Consider the following 11,154-nt stretch of genomic DNA (forward strand, 5'->3'; position numbering starts at 1 on the left):
AACTGGGGCCTATTTCAGGGAAGGTTTGGGGATGTGGTGGGGAGTTGGGTACAAGAAGTGAGAAAGCATACACATGTGCTAACAAGCACACAGGTGAGTAGGCAGAAAGGCAGGCCTTCCAGGTGCTCCAAGACCATGTGGATAAGATAGCAGTCTTGGAGAACAGAACTCAGACAGGGGAACCACAGGAGAACAGGCTTCTACACACAGATTCTCACAGCGGGGGGGCTGGCACCTCATGTGTCCTGGACATCCAGAGCCTCGGCGGCTCATCATATCATACAGCCCCACAGCTACTAACACATGGAGAGCTGTGTGATAGAGACCTTAGTTCGTGGTGTTCTATTTATACAACTGTACCAAGTCCTAAAGCCGTGACCTGACCAGTGTGGGATAAGATAGCTCCGGCAGAATGGGGAGGAGGGAAGTGTAAATGTGGTGGGGGGCAGGGAAGTGTAAAGTTGACACATGTATACACAGTGTGTACATGCATGGGTGCCTGTGTACCCAGTTACACGGTACACACCCTCTCTCGCTTCCACAAAGCCACCCCCTGTGTATGGTGAGGCCCAGAGCAATGCTCTGTGTGCCTGGCTGGATGTGCTCTTCCTTCTACAGTGCTGTCTGTGTCCACAGGGTTGCTACCTCCCCACTTCCCCCACCTACCTGGGCTGGTCCTGGATCCTCGTCCTCCTGTCTCTGACTTCCTTCTGGTTTCTCTCACTGCTTTCACTCTGACATCTGTCTCCTGTGTACCCCTTATCTGTATGGGGCTGGGGATGGGAGGTGGGGCTGGGGAGGGGATATGTCCCCATTGACCTATCTAGCTTCATGTAGGCATCAGGGCCCTCACGCTATACCTGAGGAAATAACTGATGGAAACCAAGACCCGGTAGCAGCCCCCTAGATCAGCTAGGTTAGCTTTGTCCTCACCTACCTACTTCAGGCCAGCTCACTTGACTCTTTCTCTGCCGTGCCCTGCCCTGGCAGCAGCCGGATGGGCATCAAAGACCGAATCCGCATAAGCAGCTCCCAGAAGCGGACAGGCCCCTCCAAGCAGCATCTGGCCCCTCCGCCGATTCCCACCTCGCCAAGCAGTGAGCAGGTGGGAGAGGCATCCAGCCCCAGCAAGGTGCAGAAAAGCTGGAGCTTCAATGACCGCACCCGCTTCCGGGCCTCTCTAAGACTCAAGCCTCGCTGCTCTGCTGAGGGTAAGCCCCAGGGGTCTTGGGCTGTGCATCTGCTAGAGGCAGCTTGGGTAGGGACTGGCTGGGATTGTCTGCTCTAGAAAATGGGCATCATAAGTTCTTCTTTGCTATAATCCAGTCTCCAGACTGTTGACCAATCAAATGAGAATTTAGAGGGAGCACTGGTTGGTGGTAAAGACATCAGATTTGGAACCAGGCTTCTGAGATTTGATTCCTGGCTCTGTCTTTTCCTTTTAATGTTTTTTTTTTTTTTTTAAAGATTTATTTATTATATGTAAGTACACTGTAGCTGTCTTCAGACACTCCAGAAGAGGGCGCCAGATCTCGTTGCGGATGGTTGTGAGCCACCATGTGGTTGCTGGGATTTGAACTCTGGACCTTCGGAAGAGCAGTCGGGTGCTCTTACCCACTGAGCCATCTCACCAGCCCCCTTTTAATGTTTTAAAATTATATTTTAATTTTTAAAAAGGATTTTACTTATCTTATACATGTGTGATCTACCTCATATATGCCTGCATGCCAGAAGAGGGCATTGGATCCCATTCCAGATAGTTGTGACCCACCGTGTGGTTACTGGGAATTGAACTTGGAACCTTGGAAAAGCAGACAGTGCTCTTAACCCCTGAGCCATGTCTCCAGCCTCCTATTTTACTTATTTATTGTGTGTATGTGTCCGTGTCTGTGCTGGTGGAAGTCAGAGGATAAGCTGTGAGAGTTGGTTCTCTCCCCCTACCACACAGGTCTGGGGATCAAACTCTAGTTATCAGCTTCCACGCCAAGCACTCTTATCCACTGAGCCTGTCACTTATTTTAGATAAGGACTGCATCTCTCTGGGCCTCACTTTCCCCATCTGTAAAACAGAGGCAACAATATTATCTATTTCAGATAGAGATTCTGAGGACCCCATAGTGGGATGAGCCACAGCGTAACAAGTGCTCAGCAGAGGGCCCTCTGGAGGAAGTCCTGTGTGCAGCTATCCCCTGGACAGTCTCCTTTGCTTCTCCTTGCTACCTCGTTTTGTAGACATGGAAACTGAGACTCTCAGCACGAGAGTGAGAACACTCTTATCCTGAAGCCAGGCTGGCCAGCTCTGAAGCTGGTGTTCTCTGCTGTCCCCTCGTCCCCAGCCCAGCCTGCTGTCACTGTGGCTGGGGGTCTGGCAGGGGCTGTATCTCTACTCTTAGAGGAAGAGGGTCCCTTTGCGTTCTAGTTCTTCACTAGGACTTGGGTGAGAAGGTGCCTTGTTCTGTGTCTATTCTGGGGAACGGGAGGGCTGTATGAGGTCTCCTAACAGACCCCTTGCCTCTGCTGAGTGTGCTTCAGGATCTTGGTAGAGAAGAAAGGGTCAATAGGTCTGATGGAGATGCGGACAGGATGATAGGTCCGATGGAGAAGCGGACAGGATGCTCCCTCTGTTCTTGGAGAGAGAGAGAGAGAGAGAGAGAGAGAGAGAGAGAGAGAGAGAGAGGGAGAGAGAGACACCAGATCAGAGCTGCTGCCTGCGCCGTGCCAAGATGCTGAGGCCTGAGAACTCAGCCTTTTCCTGGAAAGTTACTGATCATCACAGACCAATGGCTCTTTAGGAGGTCCTGACTCATGGAAGCCTAGGCATGGTGGCGCCTGGGCTCACCTTCCTCCGTGAGGAAAGTATCACCCTCTTCAAGCACAGGGTACCCACCTCAGAAGAGCTGTTCTCCACCCTGGCTTTAAGGGCCTTCCTTGTAGCAGGTCTGGCACTAGCTGGAGTACCCTCCTCCCCTAACCCTTCTTGCTCCTAATTGGAAGAAGAGACCACACAACGATTCCATGAAGAACATCAAATAAATGCCTTTCCCTTGGGGCTTCCTGCCCTGTAAGGGGAACATGTGGCATGTCCTCAAAGGCTGTGTGCCCCATCTTTGTCCCAGGCTAGACCATATGTCCTCTAAAGCAGCTGCCACCCACCTGTCACCAGGCAGATGTCTGCCCTGCCCAGCCATGGAATAGGCAAAACGACATGTAACATAGGACAGTGAGAGGCAACAGCCAGCGAGGCAGGATACCCATCTGCCTTGAGCTGCAGGAAGGTTCTGGGTTCTTTCTAGATCCATCTTCCCATGAGTCCCACTAATGGAGGTGGGGGCTGAGAGTGTTTTCTTCTACTGCTCTTGGCCCTCATATGCCATTCCTTTCTCTACAGAGGGCCCCTCGGAGGAAGTGGCCGAGGAGAAGAGCTACCAGTGTGAGCTCACGGTGGATGATGTCATGCCTGCTGTGAAGACGGTCATCCGTTCTGTCAGGTGAGGCTGAGACTCAAGGTAAGCAGCCTTCCATCCCACCTGCCACCCGTCACTACTCCCCATCTGGGCCTGTCCTCATGGCCGGCCCTGGCACAGGTCCCAGGGTGCCAGCTGCTAGCTGCCTGGAGTGCGGGAGCTGTGGACAGGAGCATATGGCTTCCAGCACCGTCTGCGCCTTCACAACACACATCATGTCCAGAGGCCTTGGCTCCGGTGGCCAGGGGCACAGCTGCTCCTTGGGGTCTCTGTCCTTACACACACAGTGTCTGCTCCATCCAGGCTGTCTGCGTCCCTCCCCCTTTCCCCTCTCCTATTTTGTGGTGGTGTCCTTCCTTCTTTCTCCCTAGCTGCACCAGAGGCACCTGGTAGCTTCTGCTGTTGTCTCTGCCTACTTTACGAGTGTTTTTCTTCTGTATCTATGTCTCAGTTCCAAGCTTCTTTCATCTCTACAGCACAAAGTCTTTCTCCCTGTGTGCCTTGGTCTCTCTCCCTCTCCCTCCTAGGACATCCTCAAGATCAGTACTCCGTAGGTCAAGAACTCAGTGAAACTAAGTCAGGGTGTCATGGTCAGCATTAAAAAAAAAAAGTGAAGTTGGGCATAGTGGCACTTCTGTGATCCTAACCCTTGGGAGGTAGAAACAGGAGGATTGGGAATTCAAGGTCGACCTTGGCTGCATAGACAGTTTGAGGCTCTCTGAGCTACCAACCTCCTGCTTTAAAAAACAGAAAGAAAAAAAGTATGAGACTAAATGTCTCATACTAAGGCTGCCTATGCTTATGAAATGTGTGTGTTTAACCTGTGTGTGAATGAGCACTGGTTTGCAGGATAAGATGTATTTCTTAGGTCTTGGTGAAACAGTTTTGAGAGCCATGATATATTATTGGCTGCTGCGATAATTAAGTAGGTGCTGGTCTCCTATGCTCTGTAGCCATGCCCAGTGTGGATTTGGCCCCAGCTTCCTGGCGAGGAGTCCTGGCTGGGTCTCCACTTCCAGCCTGCAGCTGAGCTGCCGAGGCCGCGGAAGCTCAGCCCCCTTGACTCTGTTCCCTGGCTCCAGCACCTGCCCGCGGCCTCTTTCCTGTATTCCTTTTGAGATCAGCCAGCTGGGCTCCTCCTCACCACTTTCTCTCCCTTTCTGTGACCACCATCTTGGACACAGTATCTGAGCTGTGAAGGCCAGGAGAGCTCTCCTTAGCCCCCTCACAGCCCCCTCACACACCCAGAATGCCCCCAAACTGCTCCTCTGTCCATCTCCCCAAGTCAGGCAGTCAGTACCATTGTCAGTCTGCCCTGTCTCCAGCCATAGAGTCAACTTGGATTTTGACTCAAGTCTCTTGTCCAACCTCTTGAGTGGCTTGAATCTGTCTCCTACCTCCACCCCACTGTCCCCTGCCAACTCCGGCCCATCCCGAGAACTGGTCTTGGTGCCTAGAGCATGGAGCACCCCAACACATTCTAGAAGTTGGCAAAGCAAGCATGTTGAAGCAGAGCGGTAGTGATGGCCCCCATCCCAGTGCCTTCTCTACACAGCCCCCACCCCAGCCCTTCCTCGTGGCTCGTTCTGGCTCCTCACGCTGCCCACCACTCTTGGGATTGTCCCCTTTCTCCCGTGCTCCTCATCCCACCCCTCTGAGCTCCGTCTCTTCTCACTTCCATGTCTGTTTCTCCTTTCTTCAAAGCAAGAAAAGCTTTCTTGCCCCTGGCTGAAAAATACCATCTGAGGTTCTACCTACTGTGGCCCTTCTCCTGGCTCCCAGCTCTCCTTTCCTATTCTTTGAACCTGGCTCTTGTCATCCTGTACTTCCCTGGGTTATCCCAGCTTCCCCCCACCCCCCGCCCCTGAGCTGGGTAGGGTTTTTGGTTTGGTTGTTTTTTTGTTTTTTTGGGGGGGGATGGGGTGGGGAGTAGGTAATGCTTATAAGAGATTCTCTCTACACCTGGCCAACCTGTAGCCAGAGGTTGGATATAACTCCCTTTGGGTGCCCGAGAACCCGCACACAGTTGCCAAGAATGCAGGGTGAATGCGACATTTCTTCCGCTAAGCAAGCAGCAGCAGCTGGTGTGTTAGAAGCTCCAGGTCTCACTGAGCTGAGAGACAAGAGGGCCATTTCCTGTGGCCACCATAGAGGCATGTGAGAAAACACTGAGCCAGCCTCTGGATGTGCAGGGCAAAGGGGAACATGGTGGTTAGTTAAAGAGCTAGGGGACCCGGCAGAGGTTGTTGGAGAGAATGGTCGAAGCAGATGACCTGAACCTGGATAAAGAAGCAGAGAAGGGACTGGAAGAGTCCCCTACGAGAACAGGCGCATCTATCAGAGATTCCCCCTTCCTTAACAGGATTCTGAAGTTCCTGGTAGCCAAAAGGAAATTCAAGGAGACGCTGCGGCCATATGATGTGAAGGATGTCATTGAGCAGTATTCAGCAGGACACCTGGACATGCTGGGACGAATCAAGAGCCTGCAAGCCCGGTGGGTGTTCAGGCTCTGAGGAGGGAGGGGTGGGGAGTTGAGGGACCTGGCCCAGGGGACGGGGCAAAAGGCCATCTGTGCTCTGTAGGGGTATTGCCAGGTGGTACATCTGTAATCTCAACACTGAGAAGACAGAGGGAAGAAGATCATGAGTTCTAGGCTAGTCAAGGCTATGAGACTCTGCTTCAAAAGAGCAAAGAAACCAAAAAATCAAACCCAAACCAGAAGATCCCTGTCTTGCAGTGTACAATGTTTGGAAGTCGAAAACCAAAACAACAACCTCAGTAATAGTCCTCTGGCTAAGTCCAGTCCACATTCGTGACTTGAAGGCTTTCCTTAGGATGCTTGTCTTCAGGTCCTAAAGTAACTGGACTACAGAAATCACTGACTTCCCATTTCCCAAGTGGCAGTGTGAAAGTGAAGCAAGTTACCATTTGCTTCTCTAGAATCCTGCATGTCTACTAGGTCCAGGATTAAGGAAAAACCTTTATATCAAGTCCCAAACTGCCTAGAGCTCTCCTTTCTCCCGCATCTCTCATTGTAGTTCATTCATTAACTTAAAAAGTAACAATTAAGGTGGGCCATGGTTGGTGCACAGCACTGGAGAGACAGAAGCAGGAGGAGCTCTAAGTTTGAGGCTAGCCTGGTCTACACGGAGAGTTCCAAATCAGCCAGGGTGATGTAAGGAGGCCCAGTCTCAACAACAATCACAGGATTGGATAGGGGTGCCGTTAGAGGCGGGAGGAGTTCAACTTGGCTGTGTAGAGAGCTGGATTACAAGAGATCCTGTCTAAAAGGGAAAAAAAGAACAAGTATTGTGGGAAGGAGTGATCTGATGTGACTTCTGCTGCGCTTAGGGCGAGTAAATAAAGCCTGAGTTGATCACTGGGTTTAGCAACATGATGTTCCGTTGGGAGAGGGAAAGTCTGACTACAGTGGCTTTGTGGGGAAAGGAAGCCGGGCTGCAGGCAGAGGACTGCAGGCAGAGAGCAGAATAAGGTGGGGTCGTCTCTGGCCTTGTCCACCTTCTAACATTTCCCTCCCCCGCCCGTTTTCCCATCTCGGAGGCTTTGCTTGTTATTTGGAGAACTTTCAAAGCCGAGGCTGGTGTCTTCCAGGTTCACCTCCCTTGGGCAGGAAAGTGGCCTCTTCCCATCAGTGCAGTCTGTCTTCCTGGTCAGCAGTCAATCTAGGGTTCTCGTGGAAGGGAGGTGCAGTGTAACTCAGTCTCTCTGATGGTTGCTTTCCCCCACAGGGTGGACCAAATTGTGGGTCGGGGCCCCGGGGACCGCAAGACTCGGGAGAAGGGCGATAAGGGTCCTTCAGACACGGAGGCAGTGGATGAAATCAGCATGATGGGGCGCGTAGTCAAGGTGGAAAAGCAGGTGAGTATAGGAAGGGCTTCTACCAGATGCCTGAAATACTTGTCAAATATCTTGGCCTAGTAGGGCCCACATGCTGAGTTCTACTCCTCCAAGCCCCACCCTACAAACAAACTCCCAGAAAGCCCATTCACAATCATTCCTGAAGGATCTCACAGGTAAGCCCGTCCTAACCACGCCTCCTACCTAGTAGTCCTGTTTCCAAGCCCCGCCCCCGATATCTAGCCCCGCCCCGCCCCGCCCAGGCCAACTTCCTTCCTTAGGGGTGATCGGTTCTTGGGGTCCAGCGTCACCTCTCAGCCTCGTCCCGCTCCGCCCACCAGGTGCAGTCCATCGAACATAAGTTGGATCTGCTGCTGGGCTTCTACTCGCGCTGCCTACGCTCTGGCACCTCGGCCAGCCTGGGTACCGTGCAAGTGCCGCTCTTCGACCCTGACATCACCTCGGACTACCACAGCCCTGTAGACCACGAGGACATCTCTGTCTCCGCACAGACGCTCAGCATCTCTCGCTCAGTCAGCACCAACATGGACTGAAGGGCTTCTCAGGGGCGGGGCAGCCTTCGGATTGCCCCTCGGATTCACCCCGGGGCCTCTGGACTCCACTCTTACTTGAACTCGCTCCCTGGCAGGGAGAGAGGCCATACGCAGTATTGAGCTGTCTGGGTAGGCGAGATACCCAATGCCAGCCAGGTACCAGCGCCCCAGGAGCATGAAATGCCAGGCCACAGCAATGGCTGACCGGAGGCCACTGGGCGCTCCCAGACCCTGCCCGCTCCATCAAGGCTCAATGTGGCCCGCCTGGCAGGGGCTCTGCCCTGGTAATGGGAGCAGAGCACTGGGGCCCTGGTCCCTGACCCAGCTTCTAGCTATGCAAGGTGAGGTCTCCAGGCCCGCCCTTCCAGGCAGAGCAGGGAAGTCCTCCTGCCAAGCCCCACCCCACTCGGGGATGGGCCCAAGGTGCCCCCACAGGTGCCCACAAAGCACAGGACTCTGCCATAAGGTAGATGGGCATCATATATGCAAACTATGTTAAATATGCAACTTTAGGGACCCCCATGGGGTTCCTCTGCCCCTCCCTTACTGGGAGATGGGCCCCAGCAGTAGCTGGTCTCAGGCTGCTTGGCTATACTCCACCTCCATTCTTTGGCTTATCATCCTTCCTCACCCAGCATGGGGCCTAAACCTCTCTGTCCTCTCCCAAGGGCAAGACCTGGGCCTTTCTGCCCCTTTGTAGGTGTCACCCCAGGGGCTCGATCTTACTGCTGGATATCCATTCCCATTGGCCCTCCAAACAGTTTTGACAGCACAAGTTCCTGTATTTCCCCTAAACCTACCAGACAGTGGCCCACCTGTGCCACCACAGTGGCAGGAACCACAAGCATGGTTCTTTTATTTCTCCAGCAGAATGCTGCACACACCGATGCACACGACGCCACACACTTGAAGGCGTGAGCACAAAGCCACTGGATCTTTCCTGGGCAGGAGAGAAGGGTTTAGAGCATCCATGTGTCTCCCCAGGCTCCGCCTCAGAGTTTGACTTGCTCCCCCTCCTCACAAAAGGTCCAAGAGTCCTCTGGTTGCCCTAAGGACTATGTTGGTGTCCCCATAGTGTAACTCAGGCCTAGGCCTTGGGGCCTTGCACACCTGGAGAGAATCCAGGCACATCCTCTTCCTAGTCTCAGCGAGGACACGTGCATCCAGTGCTATAGCAACTGCACCTGGCTCTCACTGGCACCGGTCTCTGCCCCACTTTCTCACTTCAATTGGCAGCGCTGCATATTGGCACAAACGCCCAAACACTGCGGGCCCCACCCTCAGTTTTAGAGCCCTACCCCTTTGCTCCTTTCCTGCTAAGCTAATGCAGGTGGCAAGAGAGTGAGGGGTGGGGTTCCAACGACAACACTCCGGGGGATACTTGGGAACAAGGGGCTGAGGCCGAACTGTCTGCATCTCATACTGGGACCTGCATGTACCAGTGCCAGGGCTTGGGTTGAATCCTGCTCAGCCCTATGGTGCCCAATCTCTGCCCTACCATCTGCATGTACCATCAGGCCCTGGATGGAGCCCATCCTGGCTCACTTCACTTGCATTGTATTGCCCCCTGGGGAGCCACTCCACCCCCTCAGAGATGGAGCTGTACAGAGGGTCTGGAGACTAAGATTATCCTGTGACCAAAGGAGACATGGGAAGAGGCCCTCCCTCCTTCCACGATTGAGGTTCCCCCACCAACCCGGTTCTCAGATATGCAAGTACCTCACTTTGTTAACTTATTAACTTATTGGTTTCATTAAAGTTTTCAGTAGGAAGTGATTGGCCTTGGTTGTGCTCGGTGCCTGAAGGCTGAGGCTCCTGGTTTGATGGTGAAAGTGAGACTTGGGTTTATTGTAAACCAAAAAAGCCCAGCTCCATATGACTCAAGGAAAAAGAAGAGGCACGTTGTCCCAGATAATTAAAGCATCTAGGGGATAGATTTGGCTTCACCTACAGGTAAATATAGTTGCTCAAACACATGCTGACCCCTTGTCTGCTCCACCCACCTCACAGGCTGATTGATTTCTTGTGAGGACCAGTGAAAAATGGATACCACTTTCCTGGTGGTTCATCCTTGTGAGGAAACCAGAAACAATGATAGGGAACTTTTTGTTTGTGGGGAGAGAGGGGTCATTTGCTTTTTGTTTGTTTTTGAGCCAGTCTCTGTCCATAGCCTATAGCTGGCCTTGAACTTGAGATGGTCCTGATCTCAGCCTTATGGCCGATAGGCTTTCCTTTTTGACTTCCAACAGTTGACAATTCGTTTTGTTCATTTACACACAGAAACACTGGTAATGAGAAAAAAAAAAAACAAAAAAAAAAACAATGTGACTATACATTTAGCACAGGACACAGCCGGCACACCCAGCCTTGTATTTTTTTTTTAGACAGGGTATTGCTGTCTAGCTCAGGCTGGCCTCAAACATGCCATGATCATACACACAGTCACCACCACTCCCAGCACTGTCTTTTGTTTTGTTGGCTCTGGAAACATAGAAGAGCTTGGAAGCTTTTCACTTCTAGCATTAGCCCCAACTCCTAGGGAGGTTTGGACTGGACACCTAGGGCCATGCGATGGGACAGAACAGGAATTAAAAGGCGTTAACATTTCAGTGATTCTCCAAAAAGGCTCAGTGGTAGGAAAGTCATTTGTCCTTACCCTTCTTCATATAAGCAAAGGTCTCATTTAAATTTGAGCCACTTGGGAAACAACACCCTGACATTTATGGATCCTGCCAAATGATCTTAGCATTCTGGGTCTATACCCGCCAATCTCTTACTGTCGGTATAACCCAGATGACTGGAGAAGTGTAATGTTTCCTCTAAATGCACACCAGACCCAGAGTGGGTACTGCAACAAAGAGGATTTACAGTGGGGAGTGGGCCACAGTGTTGCAAGAGACACAAAAGAACAGAAAATCCAAGGTAATCCAGAGAAAGTTGCTGAACACAACAGACCTTCCTGGAACTGCAAGAATGCAGGAAGCCATCAAAACGCCTAAGAGTGGTGCTGGGGTTGTGGCTCTGTGGTGGCAGAGCTCTTGCTGGGCATGTGCAAAGTCCTGGTTCAGTCCCTAGCACAAACAGAGGGAGAGAGGTGTGTGAAGTGGGGGAGAGGGAGGGAGGGAGGGAGGGAGGTTTGGTGGGGATCCATGAGACCTACCTAGGTGTGCACACCAGATGTTGCCACCCACACAGCCTTGCAGACCCAGATGGGAAGGAGAGTTTGAAAGAGCATTACAGACATTCTGGAATCTACTGATGACCACAGACCCCCTGAA

General features: G+C 52.3%; 1 protein-coding gene across 2 annotated transcripts in view; it reads left to right on the plus strand.

The window, feature by feature from the left end:
- The window catches only part of Kcnq4 (potassium voltage-gated channel subfamily Q member 4), a 51,390-nt gene extending 41,794 nt beyond the window's left edge, over positions 1–9,596 (plus strand). For both annotated transcript variants that reach the window (XM_021159917.3, XM_085839008.1), the window contains exons 10-14: positions 991–1,211; positions 3,389–3,488; positions 5,827–5,958; positions 7,214–7,343; positions 7,664–9,596. In XM_021159917.3, the coding sequence (XP_021015576.1) occupies positions 991–1,211; positions 3,389–3,488; positions 5,827–5,958; positions 7,214–7,343; positions 7,664–7,876 (796 nt within the window). In that variant the 3' untranslated portion in view covers positions 7,877–9,596. The remainder of the gene's footprint in view (positions 1–990; positions 1,212–3,388; positions 3,489–5,826; positions 5,959–7,213; positions 7,344–7,663) is intronic.
- The last annotated feature ends 1,558 nt before the right edge of the window (positions 9,597–11,154 follow it).

This window comes from Mus caroli, unplaced genomic scaffold (genome assembly GCF_978045245.1).
Source record: "Mus caroli unplaced genomic scaffold, Mus_caroli_1 scaffold_6, whole genome shotgun sequence".
NCBI classification, from domain to species: Eukaryota; Metazoa; Chordata; class Mammalia; order Rodentia; family Muridae; genus Mus; species Mus caroli.